The 13,257-nt window shown below is 51.2% G+C and overlaps 1 protein-coding gene across 1 annotated transcript; it reads right to left on the reverse strand.

Annotated features, from left to right (window-relative positions):
* Positions 1 to 1,308: 1,308 nt before the first annotated feature.
* LOC100842124 (uncharacterized protein DDB_G0271670) lies at positions 1,309 to 3,010 on the reverse strand. Its single transcript, XM_003566404.4, has 3 exons — positions 2,731 to 3,010; positions 1,816 to 2,595; positions 1,309 to 1,716 (listed from the first exon to the last, which is right to left on the reverse strand). The coding sequence occupies exons 2-3, from the start codon at positions 2,472 to 2,474 to the stop codon at positions 1,578 to 1,580; spliced, it is 798 nt and encodes a 265-aa protein (XP_003566452.1). The 5' UTR covers positions 2,475 to 2,595; positions 2,731 to 3,010; the 3' UTR covers positions 1,309 to 1,577.
* Between the last annotated feature and the right edge of the window lie 10,247 nt (positions 3,011 to 13,257).

Here is a 13,257-nt window from a genome sequence, read left to right on the forward strand (position 1 = left end):
TCCGGCTTCTTCATTTAGCAATGTTTTGATTACGAAAATAATATAATGAACAAAACAGAATTATTCAATCTAAATTAGTCATTTAAAATATATCAATTTGGATAAAGTTATTTGAATTGCTCCTTTCTCCGCCTCCGCGGCCGCATCCACCACTTGTTTAATGAATTGCATCTAATTGCAATCACACAGATAATGCAAAAAAAAAAATTAGAAAATCTAAATCAGATGGCTATGGTTGTCGACCAAGTAATAACTATTTCTATATCAACTAACAAATAGACACACGCAAATAATGCAATCGTGCGATCAGGTTCATGCGAACCTTTCGATCTGCATCAGGTGGCACTGAACCACGCGTGGAGCACTGCCTACAGTTTTCTCAATCTTTACAAGAAACATCCCGCACTCAGGTTTCCTTGTGAACACCCCGCAACCTCCCCTGATCTTCTTCCCCGACAGTTTTGCGTCTGCACCGATCGTCCCAGGGCTCAGGGACAGATCCAAGGAGGGCGGGGGGGGGGGGGGGTCCCTAAGAAATTTCATTTTACTAATCTGCTCATTAAAAATCACTTTAAAATAGGCAAAAACTCTAATTTCGCACCCCCCGATCCTAACTCGCCCCCATATCAAATTCTTGGTTCCGTCCCTGCCAGGGCTACGCCTTACTGCTGCTGCTGGACAGCCAGCTACGCTCTGCGCGCCTCTGCTCTGAAACGTTCCGTCTATCCCGAGCTCTTCCTGGTCGACGGCGACCTCTGCGCTCTTCCTTTTCATGCCCCCGTCCCTGCATTTCCCTTATCTCTCGCTTTTTACATAACTACGAGTAGCAGTGATAAAAAATTTTTTACAGTAACTGCGTGCAGACTTGAACATGTCTCGGACAGGAGAAATACTGAAGGAGACCTTGCAGCGATCTGAATTGACATGGTCTAGCTCACTAATTAAACTATCCCAGACTAGTCAGAGAAGCAGAAATAATTGTTTATTTCTCCCCTGTAGGATACATGGATCATTTAGAGCAGTGGCGTACGGAATAATTCACCAAATGGACCCGTTAGCAGAACAAATCAAATTCATGGGGTTCCTCCCGTGTAGTGTAGATGGATCATTTAGAGCATACGGAAGAATTCAGCGTGGCCGGCAGGTCGGCATCAGCAGCGAGGCGCAGCCCTGGGACGATCGATGCAGAGGCAAAACTCCTGGGGAAGAAGATGAGAGGAGGTTGCGGGGTGTTCATAGGAAAGAAAATCTAAGTGCGGCATGGACCTGATTGCACGATCACCTCATATCTAAATGGGTTCATGACGATGAGCTAGTAGCAAAACTGTTGTTATTATTATTAGGAGGCAGCAATCGTATTCTCCTTGCCGGAAGCAACTCCCAAATAATCTCTGTCCGTTCCTAAATACTTATCGTTGTTTTAGTACATACTTGAACTAAAAGAGCAACAAGTATATAGGAACGGAGGGAATACAAGCTACCCGCTCTATGCACACCCTCCCACGACAGAGCAACAAGATCGAGTTCAATGAATTCCAAATTTCCCTAGCATCCAAATCCATGCATGAACACCGACGTCAGCAGCGGCAGGTGTCGCAGCCCCAGCATGCGCAGCTTGGCCACCGCATCGACGGACAGCACCAGCCGCCGAACAAGCTCCAACCCTCCGCCGCCGGCGCCGGCTCCTCCGGCTCCTCTTCCATCGCAGCCGGAAGGCTGCAAAATCAAACCAGTACATATTCATTCGCATTGTCAACTCGCAGATCGAGCTTATGCGATAAAATTTTGTGCAAACGATGAGATCAGATGACGCACGTCGGTACGTGCTTGGCCGAGCCGGCGGCGTTGGCGAACCGGACGGGCTTCCTGGTCATGCTGCCGCACCTCGCGCAGTCATCCTTCACGCACAAACCCCCGCTGGGGACGCCAGGCGGAGCCTCGGCCTCTGCCGCGGCAGACAGCTTCCACGCGGGGTCGCGCCCCGCGGAGGAGAGCCGGTGGAAGACCCCCGCGGTATCGTAGTAGAGGTCGCCGTAGACCGCGCCAGCCTCTGCCGCGCCGGAGGGCAACCGGTCGAGCTGGATGCTGAAGAGCGACTCGTTGGACGTGGCGCTCCACTGCGTGCGGAACATGGACGAAGGGAGCCGCTTCGGGTCGTATCCGGCAGGCTGCGCCGTCATGGCCTGGACGGGCGGCGCCTCTGTCGACGGGTCGCCGAAGTCGTGGAAGGAAGAAGAGGACGTGGAAGAGGAGTCGATCTGGTAGAAGCTCCCGTAGGAGGACGTGGAGGACGAGGACGACCGCCTGTCGTCGAGCTCGCCCGCCTGTCCGGACGACGATGCCGTCGATGGCGACGCGGCCGGGGCCGTCGAGAAGGAGTTCGATTCGGAGAGTTTGTGGCCGCCGGAGTCCGACATCTGCCTCCTCATCGATGGCGGAACCGCAGAACTGCTGTCCTGATCGGCGGCCGCCATGGGTGCGTCTCACGAGGACGTCGTGAAGATGTCTCGTGAACCGCGATTACTCGATCGGTTCGTCGCCCCCCCCTCCGTTTCTGGTTCACAATGCAGAACGCGGAGCCACAACGCCGCGGATCTGCACACAAGAGGGATCAGCAATGTTGTAAAGAAAAATTGCAAGGGGAAGGGGAAATTGAAGAGAGAGATCGAATCAAATTGGGGAAACGTAAAGTAAACCATACATTGCTCCGATCCTACGGTTAATTCCTACCTGATGCAAAGAACGAGGTGGCGGGCAACATATGGCGCAGCGGTCGATCGGAGCTCGGCGGCGAGAAGCCGGCAAGGGGAATTCAAGAAATGGAGCTCCGACAGGAAACATGAATGGCCGGGCTCGCTTTTATATACTCCTGGGATGGATCATGGATGGATGGATGAACGGGGAACAGGACACACGGGGCCGTTAATTGCAGGGCAAAGTAGGTGCTGCCGATTTGAACCGAACCTACTTTTAGCATGAAAAAGAGACGCAAACAAGCAACCAGATCCACAGCGCGTTCGAGCCATCCTAGAGTGACATATGCGTACGGCCTAAATAAGGAGGGATTCACCGGCAGTGGTGATATCATGCTGGTCTCGCGTGTAATCATTACGAGTGTGTATAACTGTACATAACTCCGCGGCGGATTGAATGCTTGAAAAGATAATTACTCAATTCACGTTAGGTTTTGTTTGGCACTAGGGTTTTTTAAATATTTTCTAGGGATTATTCACTCCAAATTGATAAACATTAGAAAACCCAATTGATTGTTTGGTGGGAAGGGATTAAAGTGGATTATCCCTAGTTTCTCCTCCACAAAACACCCCACTTTTGTAGAAGTGCCAATTAAAACACTGCTCATACTAGTGTTTTTTACAAAACACTACTAGTGTTTTGGGTTTTGGGGAGTTTTGGGTCAACACTCAAACCCCTGAAAAACCAAAAAACACTAGTGAGTAAAAAATACACGATGCCAAACAAAGCCTTCGAGTATTTCCTTCTTTTCACTTTGTAAGGCCCATTTGTCTTGGTAATAACTCTAGTTCCAATATGAAATCAACCAATATTTGAAGAACGCATGTGTGCTTATATGCTTTTTTAATGATTATTCTAATGCCTAACTATCATTCATTGATTAATGTGAATTAGGAGATGTGTCTTACAATCTGAAAGGGAGGAAGTACCTTATTACATTTAGCATTAATTTCTGAGTTTTTGAACAACAAGCTTAATTCCACATCTCGGGATTTTGCCGATGTCGTTTCTAAAAACTAGCCATATCCACTTGTTAGGCTGACTGCACATAAAAAGGCCACATGGCCGGAGGCCGATGTGGCAACATCAGGTCCACTAATAAAGCCACATGCTAGTCTCTCTCTTGATCTTTTTTGTGCGTGTCATGATGGTGTCACGGCAGATGTCATAGGATGGCTTATGTTGGGGCCGATGGACGAAGGAGGAATCGAAGGAGGGAGGACGTGATTAGAACCACGCACAACACAAGAACACACACACGGTTTACCCAGGTTCGGAGCCCTATTGTTCAGGTAAAACTCCTACTCCTACTTTGTGGTATTTCCCGAGATACCGGTGATTACAACGAAGCTCCTTGAGCTGTTTCTTGAGGAAGAAGAAGAAGAAGAAGAAGGCGAAAACCCTAAATGTCTAAGTGAAGGATCCCTCTCCTGGGAGGGGTGGTGCTCCTATTTATTGGCCGCCAATGTCACACTGACATGTCGTCCAAAGGCTAACCTTATCTTCTACGGGCACGCCCCTCGGTTCCCTCCAGGTGGCACGGCAGAGGAGAAAACAACTTTACTTTTCCTGTCGTCAAGCGACGCGCACTGTAGCCACGCGCCGGCTTCCGTCATCAGTCCTTCTTCGGTGCTTTACTGTGCAGCCGTCTGGCACCGTGACGTGAGCAACGACTGCTTTTCTTTGTTAAGGGGGCGCTGCTTTACTTTGCGCCATATGCTCAAGATAAGACCGTTGACGCATCTCGGCGCTGGCCGAGATCAGACGGCTTGTGTTTATCCTACAACCACATAAGATAAGATAGATATGCCGGCATATCCTTGGTATGCCGGCCTGTTAGCAATGTGGCTTAAGGATGCCGGCGTACGTGCCTGTGCCGGCTTTACCTCCGTTATCTCGACTAATGTGTGTCGTCATGACCCTACCCGGGGTCATTCCCCTGACACTAGTCCCCGAAGTTGTTGCAGTCCGGCAGGAAAAGATGTCAGGCCACGACAGTTTCCCTCAACTCAAGCCACCAAAGCCTAGTAGGGCTGAGCCAAGGAAGATGCCGAGACAATCCCGAGCTTTCTTAGCCGAGATCCGGCAATTTTGACATATCTAGTCAGCGTGCTTATTCAGCCCTGAGCCGAGATTCCTTTCTCCCTCACGGCCGGCAGTAGAAAGCCCGTTTCTGCCGACACTAATGCCACCTGTCGCTCTCACTTTGCGCTCTGCTTAAATAACGGGAAGATAAGACCCGAAGTACTGCCGGCGCGCCTTTTGAGGCGAGCGTGTCGTCCCATCGGACAAGAAAACCGGCAGGCCATTAAGAGGGGGAATTTCGGTTCCCACGCGGATCCTTATCTCCCCGGATTCGGCGGGATTTATTGCGCCACGTCGCGTAGTAACCGCGCGCGTGCGCCGTTTATGGGGTTAAACGCCCCCATTATCATGCGTGGCCTTACCGTTGGCCACGGAGATCGTGGGCGCGGAAGATCCGCGCCCCATTAGTGTGCCGCGGTTATAAATAAGGGGGGCGGGGTGAAAACCCTTCACTTTACCCCAAGCCCTTGCTCTCCTCTGCTCTTGCGCGCCCCGCCATTGCTGCGAGCTCGGAGCTCCTCTCCCGCCGTGCTTCCTAGCCTCCAGTAGCCAAGCTCGCTGTCACACCCTTGCGTGCGCTTGCCTAGTTCTCCGCTGCCGTTTCGTTGCTCGCTTGCCTCTTGCGCCGCCATCTCCTCGCCGGACCTCCAAACCTAGATCTGTTTTCGAGCAATGGCGTCTTCTTCCTGCGATGCTGCCGCCGTTGACCCCGCCGTTCAGCACGTCGAGGAGGACACTGGCTCGAAGCGCGCCGGATGGGAACGTTCCGATGTGTCGCCGGCGGACATCGACTGGCTCCGCCGCACCCGGCTGATCCCGGAGGAGGTGGAGTGCCGGATCCCCGGCGATGAGGTTGTGTGCCGACACCCGAACCTGGTGAGTGTGTCGTCTTCGTTGCTCATTTCGAACGCGGATTCGCACTTCCGGCTAGCGACTTCACTAGGCAGTACCTAGACTTTTTTGGCCTCTAGCCACACCACCTTCCGGCTAACACCATTCTAACTCTCTCGGCATTTGTTACCTGCTGTGAGAGTTATCTCGGCCTCTGGCCCTCTATTGACTTGTGGGCCAAATATTTTATGTTCCGGCCCAGAGTCTTTCCCGACAAAGACAATCCCGGCGCCGCTAAGCCTATGACCCAATGCGGCGCCACCACCGTCATACCCCGCCGGGGTTCCATCTTCCCTCGCATCCAAGGTCTTGAGTCCTGCAAGAAATGGCTCAAGACCTTCTTCTACGTCAAGAACTCCTCCGACACCGACAAGATCAATCTTCCGAGATTCGTAGTCGGCCCACCGGTGGAAAAAAAAGAACTGGAAGCATGACCCCAAGACTCTCTTCCAGAGATCAACGAGGTTCATGCCGGCATCATCGAACTCAAGGAGAACGGGATGACGGCCGACGACTTGCCGGCGACATTCGTGTTCCGGCGGGTATGCCTGCTCCAACGCCGGACACATAAGATGTGTTTTTATAGCGGCCAGTTCGACCCGAACCGGGTTTCAACCGTCCGGCTGGACAAACTCGAAGTCCGGCGCCGAGTTAAAGCGATTGCCAACACGAACCTGTCCGAGCACTGGGTCTTGGGCATGATCCCGTTCAGTCGGAAGAACCGTGCGCCTCTGGTAAGTCTTTATTTGTGTATGCCTTCCGTTTTCATCCGACATGATCATTATGCCGACTTCCATCTGACAATAACTTATTCCGGCGCAACCTTATACTTTTGTGCAGAGGTTTACTCTTCAGCGTAATGAGGATGGGCATTCTTGGGATAAGCGCTTCGGAAGTGAGCGCTTGGCAGCTGACCAGGAGGACCCGGACTCGGAGGATCATATGCCAATCGCTCATGCCGGCCACCGTTGCGCCGTAGGTAATGATTTCCGACATCTTCTCATAGATATCAAAATACTTATCACCAAAACTATTCATGCGTGCATTGATCCGGGAACAACTGACTCGGACGATCCTGCCCCTGTTGTGGCGCCGAGTCCAGCTGCTGCTACGGTGTCGGCCGGCGAGATGCGCATCGCCGAGACCGACCTTCGCAGGACCATAAAGTGAAAGAAAACCGCCGGGCGGCAACCAAAACCGAAGCCCATGGTCACCGGGTAAGATTTATAGCATCTCGGTCTTCCAATGTCGGTATTTTTCTTAATCGTCATGAAGGTAACAAGCTCTCATTTTCTGCAGGGAGGCTTTGACGGCTACGCAGCCTCATCTCCGCGTGCAGAGCCTTCAGCTCAGGCCACGGGTGAAACCGAGACCGCCGCAGATCCGACATCCCGGACCCCCCGTCCGGGATGTCGGCCTTGGCATCGACGCCTCGAGCGTCGCACAAGCCGGGACATCTGAGGCCGGAACTTCGGCGGCCAGGGCTGCTCCTTCGTCGGCAGTGCCTGACACGCAATCCAAGCCGCTGGCCACTGAAACTCCTCAACAGCCGGCCTCACAGTCCCAAGGACCCCAAGGACCCCAAGAAACAACGACGCCACCATCGCCGCCGCAGCAGCCACAAGCGACTCAATTAGCGGCTGCACGAGCCAAGAAGACTAGGAGCTCTGCCATCCCGACGGGACAAGAGCCTCCGAGTTCTTCCAGCTCACCGTATGTCCGGAGTACTCAGGGAGTTCCCCTTAGGAAAGCAAGCGGGCAACCTGGGGGTTGCTTGGCCAGTATGTGATGGACTGGAATAGCGCCGACAGCTACGAGGTGAACTCCGGCACCATCGAGTCGACGTGGCAGAACGCTCTGGTGGGGCCAGCACCTGTGGCGGCGACTCCGGAGTCGGTGTTGGCCCGGATGTTCCACGCGAGGGTCGCTTTGTTTGAGTCCAGCCGTGCTGCCGAGGTACGAAAAATTCCTTTGAAGTTTTTTACTCTATCTCCAGTATGCATACTCCTAGTCCCCGAGGTTTAGGGCGAGTAAGAATTAGTCGGTCTGAAGCTTATCTCAGAAAATTCCAAACACTCTGCAAGACTTAAAAACTTCAAACACCATTCCCCGAGATTCAGGCCGGGTTTTGAATAGTCGGCCTGAAGCTTAAAAACTTCAAACATTTATTCCCCGAGATTCAAGTCGGGTTTAGAATAGTCGACCTAAAGCTTATAGCTGTTGACCTGCCACTGCAATAGAATTAACTGTGGATCATCATCTTGCAGAGTTGCATGAACAAGCACACCGCCACCTTTAAAGTTCTGCTTGCAGCGCATTGGAAACTGGCGGCGCAGCACAAAGCTTTGGTGGCCGAACAGCAGAACAAGAGTGAGTAAATTTCCATCGTCATAAAAGCTATGTCGAAACATCTATGTACTGTGAAGACTGATATGTGCTCTCGTACACAGCTAGGGATGACGCTCAGGTGTCGGAGCTCTTGAAGCGCGTCGCGGAAGTGCAGGGTATGACCTTGTCCTTATCTCGGGTTTCATCCATTTTAATCTTGGACTCTTGTAAACAATGTCTTTCAAACAGGGGAGAAAACTCGGCTGGAGGAACAACACTGACGAGGTTGCCCGGCTGAGGGCGCAACTGGAAGCGCAAGCTGAGGCACACAAGGCCGAGGTAGTTCAACTTACTTCAGCCTTCTCAACTCAAGCCGACGAGAAGATTCGCCTGGAAGGCGAAGTCCAAAAATGCAAGGGTCTTGTCGCCGAAACCGTAGCCCGAGTCGCCGACGTTGAAGAAGAGAAGACCGAGAGTGCACATCTACTAGGCGCGTGCAAGCGGGATCGGCAAGATAGACGGGATGCTAGCCAGTAAGTTGCCCTTACCCAAATCTTTTCCTTTGATCGTCTGGCCGAGAGCAACAATAGGGTGCCGAGATTCATTACTTCCTCTTTGTCTTTGTCAGAATTTTTTCCACATTCTACCGAGACTGCTCAGGCCGCCGTGATCAGAGCTCACGGAAGAAGGGATCCAGCCAAGGCATTGCCCTCAAAATATGATGTGGAGGACTACCTCATCAGCATCTCGAGCCACATCAAGCCTCTGAAATCTTTCGGGGTCAATATGCTCAATGCTGGCATTCGTGCCTTCCGAGCTCTGTGGCCGGGAGAAGAAGCTCCGAGTGGCATCCCGGAACTAGCCAAGCGTCTCCTAGGGGTGGAGGACCGGCTAAGCGAGTGGCAGGAGTCGGCCTCTCGTGTCGGCGCCGACGAGGCTCTGTCGTTCGTACTTTTCTGGTACTACGGCATTAACCTCGACGTGCTGCAGTCCATGTGCGTCGGCCCTCCCTTCCTCTCGGACCCATAGCTGATCGCGAAGCGACAAGAATGGGCCTAATCCTTCATCCAATATGCCGACGTGCATAAATTTGTGGAGGGTCCGATATCAGACTCGGACGAGGAGGCGGCTGAGGAAGATGAAGAGGAAGTTGACGAAGAGATCGTGGTCGAGTCGACTTCCACTGCGATGGACGCTCCGAGTACCGGCAACAACGACCCTTCTGTTTGAGCTTAGCTATGTCGGAACAAATGTTGAAAGCTGTTAGATCCCCAGGATGCCGGGTACAAATGTAAATACTTTGAAGTACTTTTGGTTATGATTCACAATACTTTTAATTTGCTTAAGCCTTTTTAATTATTGAGTTCCGAACCGAGTCCCCGAGTTTATTTTTTCTGTTGGTAAAATTGTATGACATCGGTTCTTTGTCTGCCTTGTCGGTGTTCGACGTATGAATCATGAAGTCATCGAATAGACCTTTCAAAAAAATATCAAACTCGAAAAATTAGCTTGGAAACGCCGGGTTAGGGAAAATAACGCGCATCTCGGCCCGCTCATTTTCTTGTTTCCGCAATCGTTTTTCATGTGTTCAGTAATTTCGTACCCATACTCTAGCTTGCCATGAAGCCGGGTTGCGGACAACAGCTAAGTCATAGAGGGGGTTTTCAGTATCGGCACATTACTAAACCGACAGAAGATTACACAATTAAGCCATGCCGACATACAAATAGATAAATGCAATACAACACTCATATAGCATGGAAGTCCCCGAGTTCCTTTTAAGAACCCGGCGGAAAATTCATTGTTTCAAAATATTCAACATAAGGAAAAAACGATACAAATACTCATCTCTTAAGTATAGAACGGACGAAGCAAAACTACATTCCATGGCCTCTTGGTTTCCTCGCCAGACCGGTCCATCCTGTTCGCGTTGGGATCCTGCGCATCTATAAGATAGTAGGAATCATTGTACAACGCTTTGCTCACAATGAATGGTCCTTCCCATGGGGGCGACCGTTTATGCATGCCGGCTGTACGCTGCACAAGCTGGAGCACAAGATCTCCTTCCCGGAATACCCACGGGTTTATCTTCCGGCTGTGATAATGCCTTAGGTGTTGTTGATAGATGGCCGACCAAGACAAAGCCAATTCCCGTGCTTCTTCGAGCAGGTCGACATCATTTTTTCGGGCCTCTTTTACCTCGGCTTCTGTATACATGGTCACTCGCAGAGAGTCATGTTCAATGTCGGCTAGTAAGACAGCTTCCGCCCCGTCTACGAGGAAAAATGGCGTATAGCCTGTGGAGCGATTTGGAGTTGTCCTGAGACTCCATAGCACAGCTGGGAGTTCATCTAGCCAGCATCCTAGAGTACGTTCCAGTGGCTCAATTAGCTGAGGTTTTATGCCGGCTAGAACCATGCCGTTTGCTCTCTCAACTTGTCCGTTGGACTGAGGATGTGCCACGGAGGCGATATCCAGCCGGATTTTCTTTTGCGCGCAAAATCGCGCAAAAGGCTCCTTTGCGAAGTTTGTTCCGTTATCCGTGATGATGTTGTGCGAGTAACCGTACCTCAAGATGATGTCTTTCAAAAATGACACCGCGGTCTTGCCGTCACATTTCCGTATCGGCTTCACTTAGTGAACTTGTCAACCATGACCAAGATATGTGTCATGCCTCCTCGCGCCCGCTTGAAGGGTCCCACCATATCCAAACACCAAACAGCAAACGGCCAAATGATTGGGATAGTCTTGAGCTCTGATGCTGGCATATGAATTTTGCTCGCATACCTCTGGCAACCGTTGCATTTCCTGACCATGTCTTCTGCTTCCTGTAGCGCACTCGGCCAGTAGAAACCGTGGCGGAATACCTTGCCCACCAATGTTCTTGAGGATGCATGATGACCACACTCCCCCTGGTGAATATCCCGGAGTATTTCTTGTCCTTCTTCCGGCTCAACGCAACGTTGCAAGATGTTAGTGACACTTCTCTTATGTAGCTCGCCATTGATAGTGTATGCCTTTGCCCTTCTCTGAATTTGCCTTGCTGACACTTCCTATTCCGGGAGACTTCCATCCTTGAGGTAGGACATTATCGGTTGCGACCAAGCCGGCACAGGACGAGTGACAAAAACTGGTTCGTCTATCTCCATTGGATCAACCGCCATTGCATCAGCCGAGTTAGTGCGCTCAGTCCCTGTGTTACCAGAACCACTGCCGTTGTCAATGTCCATTGGAGTAACGCCAGCTTCTGAGCTTGCCGGAATAAATATTGACTCCGATTTGGGTGACGACTTGATGGATGGCTTGCATAAATGTTCCAATGCCACACCAGCCAGGATGGCCTGTCGCGTTGATCCGAGCTTCGACAGAGTGTCAGCTGCTTCATTCTCCGCCCGCGGTATATGATGAAATTCGCACCCTTCGAAGTGGCCACTAATCTTCTGAACATGAAAGCGGTATAGCGCCATTTTGGCATCCAATGCATCCTAATTGCCAAAGGCTTGCTGGACTACTAAGTCGGAATCGCCAAAGCATTGAATCCGGCGAACTCCAATCTCTTTTCCCATCTTCAGTCCGTGAACAAGTGCCTCATACTCGGCGACATTGTTGGATGCTACAAAATGAATTTGCAACACATATTTAAGTTGGTCGTGCTTGGGCGAAGTGAGAACTATGCCGGTACCAAGCCCACTTTCCATTTTGGAGCCGTCAAAATGCATCTTCCAGTAGCTAGTTTCAGGTGGTGGCGGTTCATATTCCATCTCGGCCCAATCCACCAGGAAATCCGCCAGCGCCTGAGACTTCACTGCATCTCGTCTATCGTACTCCAGCGTGTAGGGTGCTAACTCAATAGCCCATTTAGCTATCCGGCCGCTTGCATCTTTGTTGCTCATGATGTCCGAGATGGGTGCTTCACAGATGACTCGGATCTGATGTGCAACAAAATAATGCTTCAGCTTCTTTGCCGCCATATAAACGCCGTACGCCATCTTCTGGTAGTGGGGATAATTCTGTTTAGATGAGGATAACACCTCGCTCAGATAATATACCGGCCTTTGCACCGACTTGCCGTCTTCATCTCTCTCCACCACTATGACGGCACTGACAATTCGGTTTGTTGCTGCTATATATAACAACATCGGCTCTTGTGCCATTGGCGAGGCTAATATCGACGCCGTAGCAATCATCTTCTTCAGTTCTTGGAATGCAACTTCTGCTTGCTGTGTCCACACAAATTTGTCGGTTTTCTTCATCAGCTGATATAAGGGCATTGCCTTTTCACCCAGCCGACTAACGAAACGACTTAATGATGCTAAGCATCCAGTGAATTTCTGCACATCTTTGAGACATTTTGACAGTTTCGTTCTCTCTATGGCGGCAATTTTCACATGGTTCGTCTCTATACCTCGGCTCGATACCAGGAAACCGAGTAGCTTCCCTGCCGGCACACCGAATGTGCATTTGGCCGGGTTTAGTTCATTCGGAATCTCCTCAGATTCGCAAATGTTTCCCGGATATCATCCAGCAGCATTGGTTGTTCCACTCTATGGCCTGCGACTCCACTCTCCCTTCACAGGAATTGCGGAGGTTGTTCCATCTTGTGAGGTAATCCTGGTCGGTCTCATTGTCCCTTTGGTTGCACATGGACAGCTGCTGCGGGTGGTTAGACCTCTTGTAGGTGCTAGTGAAATTGCTAACAAAAGCCTCTTCGAAGTCTATCCAGTAATTGATGCTGCCTTCCGGCAGGTTGTTCAGCCAGATCCTGGCTGGTCCTACCAGCATCTGGGGTACATAACGTACAGCCCATCTACGATTGTCGCCTGCCACATGCACTACTGTGACATAGTCTTCCAACCAATCTTCTGGCTTCTTACTGCCGTCATATGTTCTCGTACCCCTGGGCAGCTAGAAATCCTGGGCTGGTGTCTCTCTCATGATCCGGTGCGCGAAACACGGTCCCGAAGGGCCTTGTTCTTCCAGAAGCTCCGACAAATAGATTCTGTCGAGTCGATGTCGGGCATCCAGCGGCGACACTTGCTTGTTCCCCACTCGGGCTCTGAGTGGGCCAAATTGTTGCATTCTCACCTGAGATAGCCTTCATGTCCTGCCGGCGATTTTCACCTCGATACAGGGGGTTGCGCCCGACACCCTGCTGACCTGCAGCAATATTGGGTGCCGGACCCCGAGGTTGGTGTCCAT

The sequence above is a fragment of the Brachypodium distachyon genome, chromosome 2, assembly GCF_000005505.3.
Source record: "Brachypodium distachyon strain Bd21 chromosome 2, Brachypodium_distachyon_v3.0, whole genome shotgun sequence".
NCBI classification, from domain to species: domain Eukaryota; kingdom Viridiplantae; phylum Streptophyta; class Magnoliopsida; order Poales; family Poaceae; genus Brachypodium; species Brachypodium distachyon.

Excerpts from the sequence above, each read along its gene's own strand:
- LOC100842124 (XM_003566404.4), bottom strand. The coding sequence starts at position 2,474 with ATGGCGGCCGCCGATCAGGACAGCAGTTCTGCGGTTCCGCCATCGATG. Across the intron at positions 1,717-1,815 it reads TCGGCCAAGCACGTACCGAC|CCTTCCGGCTGCGATGGAAG; the intron begins GTGCGTCATCTG and ends TTGATTTTGCAG.